At 38.2% G+C, this 12,601-nt stretch overlaps 1 protein-coding gene across 1 annotated transcript; it reads right to left on the minus strand.

The window, feature by feature from the left end:
- Window positions 1-5,242: 5,242 nt before the first annotated feature.
- Window positions 5,243-10,303, minus strand: EV154DRAFT_411499 (uncharacterized protein; the record flags this gene model as incomplete). The annotated part of the gene is made up of 7 exons (XM_051595460.1): window positions 5,243-5,446; window positions 5,693-6,066; window positions 6,202-6,758; window positions 7,062-7,500; window positions 7,561-9,388; window positions 9,487-9,769; window positions 9,876-10,303. 7 exons carry the CDS (start codon window positions 10,301-10,303, stop codon window positions 5,243-5,245), a joined length of 4,113 nt encoding a protein of 1,370 aa, XP_051462840.1.
- Between the last annotated feature and the right edge of the window lie 2,298 nt (window positions 10,304-12,601).

Genomic DNA, 12,601 nt, shown 5'->3' on the forward strand with positions numbered 1-12,601 from the left:
CCACGAGACAGGGCAATAAATCCTGTGGTTGCTTCTCTGGCGTGAAAGAGTGGGGCAACAATCGTAGGAATCACATGCACCAACCAGGCGATCCAGTCCACCGAACGATAAATAGATCTAACATTATCCAGATTGACACCAGCAAACGAACCACTGAAATCCGCAGGAATTGCACGAAGGGAGTCATCCATGGCGGTTTTGATGCGAGTAAAATCAGCAGTCTCGAGAGCAAACGGGTACGTGTCTTCGTTACCATCAAACTTGAACCGAGTGTTGAGCTTTGGTGAAAGCATGTCGAAGCAAAGCTTGCTGACATTCGAAAACATATGTAGCTCGTCACACATGAAAAAGTCGATGGAGAGGAAGGTACTCAACTGACCAAAGGGAGAAGCACTTTTAATACCATAGTTGTGGTTGGGACAAGAAGGCTAATAAAGGTAAATCAATTAAAATATGTAAAAAAGGCTACACAAGTTAATACTTACTGCGTCTTTCTCAAGTAATAAAGAAGCTTTGGTTCTGATAGCCGAGTCTCTGCCAAAGAAGTACATACCACCTTTTCCTCCGTCAACTGGGTGACCGCCTTTAACTAAATTTAGAAGGGTCATTTTGTTAGTGTCCACGGTCATAGCTTAGTAACTGACGACTTACCAATACAAAATCTACATCCCCACCAGTTGGTATGACCACTAAACATCAACAACCGCTGGTTGATCTCTATACCATCTGCAATGACACCCAAATTGAAAATTCTAGCCGACGTGACATGAACACCATTCTTGCGAACAACAACAGGTTCACGACTCAAACGATCAAGGCTTTCAATAATTGGACGCAGATACGAGTCAAAGTCTTTCTTAGTGTCACCAAAAAGAATTGCAACTTGAAAAGTATATTCATCGGTGTATCTGCAAATGGTGTTATTACGACGTAAAAAGATTGGATGTATTGTATATAGAGCCAAAATTTACCTGATAGACGGATCAATGCTAGCAATTATAACGTGTACCATCACCATACTTTTTCTTGATACCTTCGAAGTGAACCCATCAACACATAGAACGATGGCTAAATCGTGCTGACCAGTGAAGAGACCTTTAGATTTCATTTCTTTATACGCGGCTCCAGAAAAAAAATCGGTATATGGATCATCGTCTGTCATGGAATCGATTACGTTTCGGTATTTTTCGACTTCATCACGAAACTCGTCACAAGCTAGCATACGACTTAAATGTTCACCAATATCAATCATTTTTACCACAGATTCTTTATGTCTAACAGCGTTACAGTGAGGACAAGCGGTTTTATCGGCATCATCGACAGGATCAAAGAGATAACACCCCTTTCGGGAACAGATTTCATGGCTTTGACTGAAAGAAAGTGGAAGTTTCTTCTTGATCAACGAACGACACTCCTTCAATGCGAGTACTTTTTTCTTTTTATCAAGGCCTAAAAGGTAAACTAAATTAGTAAATAATGATACTTTGTAAATACAAATCATTAACATACTGTTGTTTTGGTTCAAAGTGTTCTCAAAAAATTTCTTCATAACGCGCACAGCTTCTATGGTCATGTTTCTACTAAATGTAAGATAGTTGAACATAATACTACTCAGCTCGCTGGTGCTAAATACGTTAATGGGGACAATGATATCCTTGATGTTGTCCTGTATTGTTACATTATGATCAAGTGACAATGGTTCTAAAAGTGAAAATAATACATCCGGTAAGTTGTCATGATGTCAACAACTCGAGCATCCTTAGTTACCTTCGAAGTTCTCTTCGTCCGTGGATTCATACAAATCCTCGTCTACTTCACCGTCTACAACAAAACCATCATCAGAGGATTCATCTTCAGCATCTACGTCTTGTATGGACATTTGTCCAATTAAGGGAAGAGCGATTTGGTTATCGAGGTCAGCCATATCAACATCATCGTAAAAATCCATTTCTTCGTCATAGTCAAAAGGTGTACGGTTGGTTATTATAGCAGTTGGGAAGCCAGTAGATACTGAAGAGGATACAGCAAAAACAGAAGTGTCAGTTGGGCCAGGTATAATGGAGGCAGCAGTAACGGCCAAGGGTTCATATGTGCCTCTTAAAAGACGTTGGTTAGCGCCGTTTCGAGAAGCTCTAAGGTTCTTGGGTTTTTGAATTTTGGGGTAAACCATTTTGAAAAGTTTTTAAGAATTTTGTTTTTGGTAAGTCGGGAACCGATTTTTGCGCGTAGTTTTATACATGTTGCTACATCTTATTTACAGCTTATTAATAGTCACTGACCGTTCTTAGAACCAATTGGAATTACTCGTGAATTTATCTTATAATTATTAATAGAGAGGATATGGTAATTCTGTGTAGACTATGGATACCTTTCAAAACCACTAGAAATCGTTGTTTGGGACTTCAAGCTTGATCTATTGTTAGATTTTCGTGTAACGAGGTTATTAAGCGAAATTTTTTTTAATTCTGTACCGTGATTGGTGCAAATAAGTTGAACCACTTACATCAAGGTAAATGACAATGAAAAAAAAATGTATCTTTAAAACATCTATATAAGATCCAATACTTACACCTATTTTCTCATTTACATCGATTTTTCACTCTATTTATCACAATGAACGGTACCCAAAACTCAAATTCTCGAGACGAAGTCATTGAAAAACTCGTTAATGTCATTTACGATATGCAAAGAAAGCTTGATGCAATGCCTGCCACAATGAAAGAATATATCTACCTGCCAGTTGGTCAACACTGTGAATGCTGCAGCAAGGTTAAGAAAGTGGTCAAATCCAATGGTACTTCTGCAATTACTTCTCGATCTGGATATATCACTGGTACGTTTTTATTTTATTTTACTTTGTAAGACGAATTAAGTTAATAATTGCCCTATCTTTTCAGCAAGAAATTCCGCTGCTCAACAAATGTACGAATTCGTGGTCAAGGCTGTCGCCTATTACAAGGAGCAAGTTATACCCAATGGTATTCACACCTCTTGCAATTCTCTCGGTGTAAGATCCATCACCGTATGTACTTATACAAAGAAAACCGTTATAGACAAGGTTGCTGCGTACTGGAGATCTTTGGTAGGTACCTATACTGAGGATCAAGCTAAAGAAAGGGCGACAGCAGCTTACAACAATGTCTTCACCATTTGCCAACATTTCTTGAAAGCATTGTACCAAGAACGATTTGGAAAGAATGGTGTCATTTGGAGGGGGATTCCTGCAAACGAGCAGAATGAAGTATTGTATATGTTCGAAAGAATTGTATACTTTTGGAACAAGCGCTCTGGCTTGAACGTTGGTACACCCGTTGAGGCATATCCTGGAGACCTTATCTCTGTCATTGACGCCGAGAATCCTATGCTACCCATGCACCTCGCAGATAAAAACTGGATATCCAAAAATATGATCCAGATAATGTTGAGGAACTCAGCAAGAGTAAGTAAAGTTTAGATATCAAATTAAGAATTTTTAACATTAACATAAACCTCAACTCTAGCCAGATGACATTGCTCATGATACCTCGGGTTCATTTTTGACTGGCCTGGAAAACCTTGGTGTCAATTCGGGTACTGAAGAGAGGTACGAAGACTTGGATATGGGCCTGTTTGAAAATTTATTTTCGATCCCTGATAACAGACCTCTTGTACCATCGTCTTCTTCCGCTTCGGTACAAAATCCTGTTTTGACCTCTCTTCCTCCCTCTGAGATGCCTCCTCTCTCTGACTCGCCTCCTCCCACCTCTGACTCTCCTCCCACCTCTGACTCTCCTCCTCCCACCTCTGACTCTCCTCCTCCCACCTCTGCACCTGCCCTCTCCACCCCAAGTACTACCCGTCCAAAAGGTAAAAGAAAGGCTGATGAAATAGCATCTGGGACCAATAGTCGACCCTCAAGGGCTTTCCAAAAATAGAATTGAGCCTGAATTTTTTTTTTTTCTTATTTAAACTCTGATTTTTTTATTATTTTTTTCTTTTTCTTTCTATTTCTTTCAAATAAAAACTAAACTTAAGGTTTGTATATGTGTATAGTTTGTGAATATATGATTTATCATAACCATTTGTTTACAAATGAAGATATAGTTATGTGACTAAACATTAAACGTGCTGACACTCTCCAAACGGATTAAACCAAGACTCTTTGCTTTAAAAGTAAATTTACTTACTCTTTTTATATGTATTAACACATTTGTATAGCTGAAGCCATCTCTACTTTCACCGCTTGTGAAAAGGTAAATATCTCGACTTTGGTTTATGTGTTCATTATTAGTTAACCCAAATTCCTAAAGCTAGCTACTATCGCTGTTTATTTGAGGCTCGTACATCCCACGGTTTTGTAAAGGTACACATTGCTAAACTTGATAATTTATTCTCTTATTAACGTAAACCATCTTTATGCAGGTAAGTGAATACTGCTGCTCTTCCGAGGTCTTCGTATGGTCATTATCGTAGTTCCTCTCATTATGTCTGTCTCTGGTCATATTTTACTGGTCATTTTCTATATTTGAAGAGGTCTATCATGATCAGATTCGACGTTATTTAGTTTTTTTTTATAAATAAAATTTTTTTTTTTCCAATATATACAAACGTATCAATTTTAAGCCTGTATCCTGATTTAGCAGGGGTGTAAAAGTAATATTATATCGATTATCGATTACCCCATTTTTTTTACCCCATCCAACGATATTTTTTTGTTTTTTTGATTTATGGATCGATATCGTCAATCGCGATATTTTGGAAAGTTTGATCGATATTGCCAATAACGATATTTTAGAAAGTTTGATCGATATCGCCAATCGCGATATTTTGGAAAATTTGATCGATATTGCCAATCGCGATATTTTGGAAAAATTTATCGATATCGCCAATCGCGATATTTTTAAAAAAAAGATCGTTATTTCCGCTCTAATTTGTTTGCGATATTTTTCAATTTTTGATCGCTGATTTATTTTAGGGTGATTACACATCTAAAATAGAGATAGATGCTATCTATTAAAAGAGTGATGGGCGTATGTCAATCAAAAAAAAAAAAAAAAAATTGGCGTCCGAACAATACTACTTTATAGTTTTTTAACTCAAACATGTCAAAAAAAAAAAGAGAAAAATAAAATAAAAATATAAAATGGGATTATTATTATTTTTATTTTTTTTTTAATATATATATAAGTATGTAAGTAGGTTATAAAGAGAAATAAGATATACACAATGTTTGAATTATTATCAAACATTTAAAAATAATAATTTAAAAGCACATGAAGGAAGATTTCTTTTTTAACAGTTCATCCAACTGCTTTTCTAGCTTCTTTATGATCTTTTCGGATCTCTCTTGTTTCTGTTTTTGTTCAGCCAATTCCTTTTCCATTTCGTCACGAGCTAGCTTCATTTGATCCTGGCAATTGGAGAGTTCTTCCTGTAATCGGTTCTTGTCACGCGCCAGTTGGTCAATCTTGGCCTGGGCAGCATCAGCAGCGGCGTCAGCAGCAGCAGCAGCAGCAGCAGCAGCAGCAGTATCAGCAGCAGTAAAAGTAGCATCAACACCGGCATCAACACGGACAACAGCGGCTAAAGAATCTCGAGGTGATTGAGAAGGACCAGGTTGTTGTGGCATGGCTCCCGATCCGTTTTGGTTATTATTGGAAATGTCATTGTTTTTACCAGATGACCGGTCACCTTGTGTTTCGGACGAATCAACAATTGACATTTTACGAGTCGATCGTTCTTCTTGAATCATTATTAATTCCTTTATTTTAGGTACAACCGCATCATCTGATATCACACAGAGAATATTCTTCATGTCATTCATCTGCTCTTGATAAAGTTGGACATTCTCTTCCATCATATCCAGATCTTCGGCCAGAACCTCCTTTTCTTCTGTCATACGGTTCATTTCTTTTTCCAATTCTTGTGCTAAGCCGGTATATTCAACATTCTCTTCTTTCAAATCATGCATTTGTTTCTCAAGACCCACAATGGCTCTCTCCTTCTCACTTATCTGCTGAACTTGACCTTCCATCTCCATTCTGAGTTGCTCCATCTCTTTTAAAAGTGTATCTCTTTCTTGTCTGGCTTCATCCATTGCTGCGCCCTGACTAGCATGTGCCTTCACATCATACATTTGGATCTCGTCTTGATGTATTTCCTTCAGCTCCTGGATCGTCTTTTCGTGCACCGACTTTAGCTCGGAAATAGCCTGTTCATAACGAGTCAGGTCCACTTGGTGCCTTTGTGCAAGTGTGACATGGTCGGCCTTGGCAAGTACCAACTCAGATTCCAGCCTAGCTATCTTTTCCGTGAGTCCGCCTTCCCTTTGAAGTACATCTGACTGTAATTGTTGGAATTCCGTCGCATGAACCGATTGTAACTGTCCTACCGTCTTTTCATGTTCAGTTCTCAATGTTTGCTCATCCAGAACTGTCCTTTTTTGACAAGCTTCTAGTTCCCCCTGCAATTGGTGGATGCGTTCATTACTGCTTTCGAGAGCGGTCTCCCAATCCTTTTGGGCAAGACTTGTCTCCAATCCTTCGGCCTTCAACATTTGATGTTCTGTGCTCAACTGCTTTAATTGCTTTTCATGTGATATCTTGACTTCATTCAACTCTAATTGAAGCGTCTCTCGCACGTTCTTGTGTGATTCCTTCAGTCCTTCATTTTCTGACATGAGGCCTTCTAACTGAGTTTGATGCTCCAATTTCAATTTTTGCAATTCATCTGCGTGTAACGCCTCTAATTCAGCCAATGCATCCTCTAGAGCATCATGTCTTTCCGCTTCAGATTTTAATTGAAGGATTTCTTTTTCTAAATGATGGATAGCATCATCATGTTGTAAAGTAGCCTCACGCGATCGTTGATGATGAATACTGAGTGTTTCTTGATGAATGTTCTTTGCCAATTCCAGTTCGGTTTGAAGCGATGCCATGGTTTCGGCTTGATCATTGGACCGAGCCTCAAATTGCTGAGTCAAGGTGGAAATCTGAGCCTCATAATCTTGTATTAATTTCTCTTGATCCAAATAATTCGTATGCTGCGCCTTTTCGATTTGCTCCTTCAATTGTCTTTCCAACTCCATCATTTGCTCTAAAGCTTGCTCTTTTTCCAATGTTGCATGCTTTAAAATTTGATCCATGTCTTCCATGGTCTCCTGGATACTAATCAGTTCGTTCTGGTGTCTGTCCACCAACGCCTCCCTTTCTTGCTTGTGCTTTGCAACCTTCTCCGCATCCTCCAGAGCCGTGGTTTGTTTCTTTAAAAGTCCGTCATGGGAGATCTTTAAGACCGTCAAGGAAGCCAAGGTCTCGGCTAAGCGTTTTTGTAAGGAAGTCGATTGCTGATTGGACTTTTCCAGATTCGTTTGTAATTCGTTTTGGGTGGTGGAACGTTGCTCCAAATCTTGCTTTAATTGAACAAGGTAATTTTCCTTTTCGTCTAAATCAAGAGTGATCTTTTCTAAATCTCTTTTTAATTCAGCATGCGCTTCTTTCCATTGCTCCGTTTGTCGCTTTTCTAAATCGAGTAAGCTTTGATCCTGTTGGAGCGAAGCTGCGTGTTGGATATCATTTTGACTTTGTTGTGTCTTCATGTCGTCTAATTCGGTTTGTAACTTTTGCATTTGGTGATGTGTATCTGCTTCCACTAATTTTTGCTGTGCCAAGGTTTCTTGCAATGTGGCGATTTGTGCTTGATAGGCCTGCTTCTCCTGTACCAGGGCATCTTCTTTGGCTTGTGCAATTTCTTTGCTGAGATCCAGCGATTTGGGTACGGGTATCACGACATCCTCTTCATGAGCAGTAATGGAAGAAGAATCGCGTTCAAGAAAATCGAGCTGTTCCAAACTTTCATGATAACGTTGTAACACCTCTTCTAATTCCTTCAAGGTTTCAGCGTGATCAAATTGTAAATCATCGAAATTTCTTTGTAAGCGATCCGCGCGTTCAGTTTCCTCCTTGGCGCGCAATTCCGCCTGAATTAAAGTTAATGCAGCGATAGAAGAGGGGGTCTCCTTTTCATCTGCGAAGCTTTTACGGTTCTTGAACTGGGTGGGGGAGGCGATAGACGTAGATTCTAATTCGGATTCGAGGGTCGCACCTGAACCTGTCTTATCCACCTTATTGGATCCTTCTTCTTGTTTTAAGGATAAACTCGTACGATGATTCTCTTGAAGATCCTTGACTTTTTCTTGTAGAGCATCACGCTCTCTTGTCAGATCAAGATTTTTGGCATTCACCTCATCTAATTCTTTCAGCATGAGTTTCTCTGTACTCGTATTACTTGTGGTTTTGGATAATCGTTTCAAAAGCTCAACATTGGTTCGTTCTTTGGCTTCGATTTTAGCTTCAAGATCTTCAACGCATGTTCTTAAACGGGTTCGTTCTGCATCGCCCGAAGCCAATCGTTGCTCTAAACTATGAATATATTGCTCCGTATTTTCGTCTGTCTCCTTAAACTTCATAATCTTGTTTTTTAAATCGTTAAGCATTTCCTGATCCTTGGTCGTCTCATTGGCGGATTTCATCAACTTGGTTTCCAGTTCATGAATATAACTTTCATTGCTCTGTTCCCGTTCCAGCACTTTACCAAGACGTAACCTTAATTCACTAATGGTCTGCTCCTGTGAACGAATCAAGGTTTCTAACTGTCCTAATTTCGTTTGTTGTTCTTCATATCCCATATCCGAATGATTGAGAGCGGCTTTCGTCAAGGCTAATTGCGATTCCAATTTGGACACGCTTTTTTCGTATTCTTCAATCACGGGTTCCACCAAATGTTGGAAATCTACATCGTCTTCCTCCTGTTTACGTTCCACCATGGCTTCCAGACGTCGCACACGTTGTAATTCCTTTTCGACAATACGATTGCGTTCACGCGTCACAGACGCTTCTCCATCCAATTCTTCTACTTGTCGTTGCAAATCGGCAATCAGCATGCGTTGGTCATGATACGCTTCATCATCATCGTCGTCGTCCTTTTCCATCATGAGAGCTGCTGCGGTAGTAGGTGATACATTGGATTTGACATAATTTAGCTCATTTTTTAATTTTCCAATCAAGGAACGCAACAATTCGATATTTTCAGTCGTCATCCATTCCTCCACTTGGTTCTTTTCCGACCTATTTTTAATATTTCGAGCTCGGTTTGCGTATTGTAAGGTATTTAGGGTTTCGGCCAAATTATATTCAACAGGGCTGGCACAAGCAATCATTAAAGTCGTTGCACTCCCGCCCAAGGAATCTTGTAAAAGTCGGGTTAATTTAGAATCGCGGTATGGGATATGGACTTTAGTTTTCTTGGAGGGATCGCCCAGTGCAGAAATGACATTGCCTAACGCAAGTAAACCTGCATTGATATTAATTCCTTCCTTTCGACGGTCACCTTCTGCAGCTGTTCGTTTCAACTAAATAGTGCATAAATAAAAAAAAAATTGAAATATATATGAGGTTGATGTCCCAAAAAAAAAAAAACCATGGATTCAAATCTTTTTTGTTTTTTTACCCTTTCACTGCCCGCTAAATCCACGAAATGAAATTTGGAGGTGGTGATCAACCATTCTCCGTCGTCTTGAGTACCCGTGAGTAAACGGGATGTGTTGGGTGTAATGGACGATCGTGTGCTCATTGAACTGGCCGGTCGTTTTTTCTCAGCTGCTCCTGATGATGAAGAAGGCATCCATTTTTCCTGCTTCAACGATACTGAGAAAATCGCATGCGAGCGTGATGATTTCTCATTCATGTCTGTGGAACCTGTAGCTCTATTTTGGGTACCTTGCTCGAGATAACTAAATTAATTAAATAATAATTATATATATAAAAAAAAGGAATGCATTTTTTTTTTTTTAGTTTATCGAATAGTGAAGGAAAAAGTTGGGCTAAAAGGGGACTTACTAAAGAACATCATCCGTGCTATGGACAGTTACTTCTTTTACACCTGTCCAATAAATTCGTCCCTTTGTATCCTCCCGAATAGTGATAGGCGGTAATTCCTCCAGAGGAGCCGAATTTAATAAATCATGCAAATCCTCATTGTAAATTTCAATAAAGGAAACTTTGACAGTAAATTTTGTTTTATGTGGGCTGTTGGGTAGCTGTGGCACGACTTGCGGTACATGGCTGCTGCGATTGCCTAGTTTGGATTTGGGTCGTAATAATCGACTGCTGCTTTTGTTGGATGCGGAGGTGGAGGAGGAGATGGAAGAAGTGGGTGAGAGAGGTCTGGTGTCGTTGTTATGGAGTAGGTCGAATAAAAGTGCCATGGATCGAGGCACAATGCCTTCGTCTGTTGTATTATGTCCGCCATCCGCTGCTGTGCCCATGGTATAGGTTTTTCCAGAGGATGTTTGACCCTAATCATACTCTTTATAAATATATATATATATATAAAAATCATGTGGTGAGTTACAATTTCGAACTTACATAGGCAAGAATCGTGATGTTGTAACCTATTTTTTTCCTATATAAGTATTTTTTTTTTTTTATTGTGCCTGAAAAAAAAAAATGTACCTTCAACGAATTTTCGAATAAGATTATCACCTAGTGCCGAAAAGATTTCTTTTTGGGTACTTGTTGTTCCAAATACATGATCAAATGTAAATAGTTTATTTTGAGGTACAACTTGTACTGTACTTTCATGAATTTTTAAAACGTCGTCATGGGCAAGATTTGCAAATCTTGGTTGAGCTCGATCACGATCTGTTAATGGTCGAATTCGTAGTGCTATTGTTTTTATGGTTTGGGGTTTTTGGTTTATTTTTCTGGGTTATTTTTTTTATATATATACACAACACTCATAAAGAGGGAGAAAAAAGGGGGAGAAAACAACTCTACTTGCCTACTTGTACGGCTGTCGTCTGGCCGCCTTCTTTGGTCATAGTTTATGTCGTTACGGAAAAATAATTATTAAATGTGTCTAATATAAAAAAATAATAATAATAAAAAAAAAAAACTTTATTTGTGGAGTGTAAAATAAAACACACACAACAAATATGAAATCAATTAAGCGCTCAATGAATGAATGGAAAAGAGAGAGGAGTGAAAAAAAAAAAAAAAAAAAAAAAAAATCAGGTTGGAGCAAGGCTTGCTGAGGTTTAAAAAAAACATGTAAATATTTATTAAAGCTGGTACAACACAAACAATCATAAGAAATTTTCATAAACAATAGGAGAACATGTTATTTTTTCAGGAACAACAAAAAAAGCAAGTATTTATAAATATTCCGGGTCATTCGTGCTGCATCTTATTGTAATCTATTTTTAAGGTTGTATTGGAATTTTACTGACAAAAAAAAAAAAAAAAGGCTCAAACAGCATATGGCATATAAAATATGCACAAAAATTATATTCATAAAGCGACTAAGGCTTACTGTCCATTAAGCGTGTCAAGATGACGTACATTGCCCAATTTTGGAATTCTGCCATGAAGTGCCATGTTGAAACCCGCAACCACAGCCGTGTGACAATGAACGAAAATAGGTTTGGACTACAACCCAAGATATTTATTGATTAGGATGGCCAAGAAAATTCTGAAATTGGGACGTCACTAGTTTCTCTTGCTGCCTATAAATAAATAAATAAAAAAAGGGCGTGGCTGTGTTGTCTGCGTGTAATATCTTGATCTAATAACAATTGTTGGTAGATTTTACATTTGAGTCTAAAAAAAGGGAGTTATAAACCATACATATATGTTTAGGCGTATATGTAGTTTTAGCCATGATGGTTAAAGATAATACAAAAAACTCAAAACCAAACACAGTCATGACTGTTCTTTGTAAGTAAATTAGAGAAGACCAACCTGATTCACCATCGATTGTGGTTGGGAGCATTAGCTTGTAAGTGAGTCTATCAACGAATTAAGATTCATGCTGGATTGGATCCCCACCTAATTTACTTGGAGATACAACCTGACTTTTCACTGCATTGATATGGTTTTTTTTCATGACATGCTACACCAAATATCACATTGCATAACGAAATGTTCGTGCATTGTTGTTGTTGTTTTTTTCTAGAAAACATAGTCCCCCTCTTTTTCTCTTAGTGTAAAGGGGGTTGTTCAGTAAGACTTCTTCGGGTGCAACATGTGTTATTCTTGTGCAACCATTTACTTTTTGATTGTCCATTGATTACAGCTTTTACTTCTTAATCTTTTTTCTTCTGTACTTTTTACCTTTTCTTTCCACATGCCCGTGTCAATACATGTATGTCATGTAATGCTAAAGTCGTATCTTGCATTTAACATCTAGACAACAGAGTTACAGTTCCATCATTGCTGTCAACCCATGCATCTACTCTTTACCGATACTTTGGAAACCCAGAAAGGGTGGCTTTTTTTTTTTTTTTTTTTTGAAGCATGAAGCAAAATTCCCCCCTACCCCCGGTGTATTAAGAATGTGGCAAAAATAAGAAGCATCTATTTCCCCTTTTTGAACAAAATATAAACATGCATAACAATGAGTCTATTTTTTGATAGGCTGTGTGTGCTCTTCTTAAATCAGTGCTACTTGCATATTTTGATGTCAGCATGAAATTTCTATGGTAATTGCAGCATTTTGCGTAGCACTTGGCTATTTTTCAAAAAAAACACATTTGGCTCTTTCTTACTCTTTACCACTGAGAATC

This window comes from Mucor mucedo, assembly GCF_025094135.1.
Source record: "Mucor mucedo strain NRRL 3635 chromosome Unknown EV154scaffold_5, whole genome shotgun sequence".
NCBI classification, from domain to species: domain Eukaryota; kingdom Fungi; phylum Mucoromycota; class Mucoromycetes; order Mucorales; family Mucoraceae; genus Mucor; species Mucor mucedo.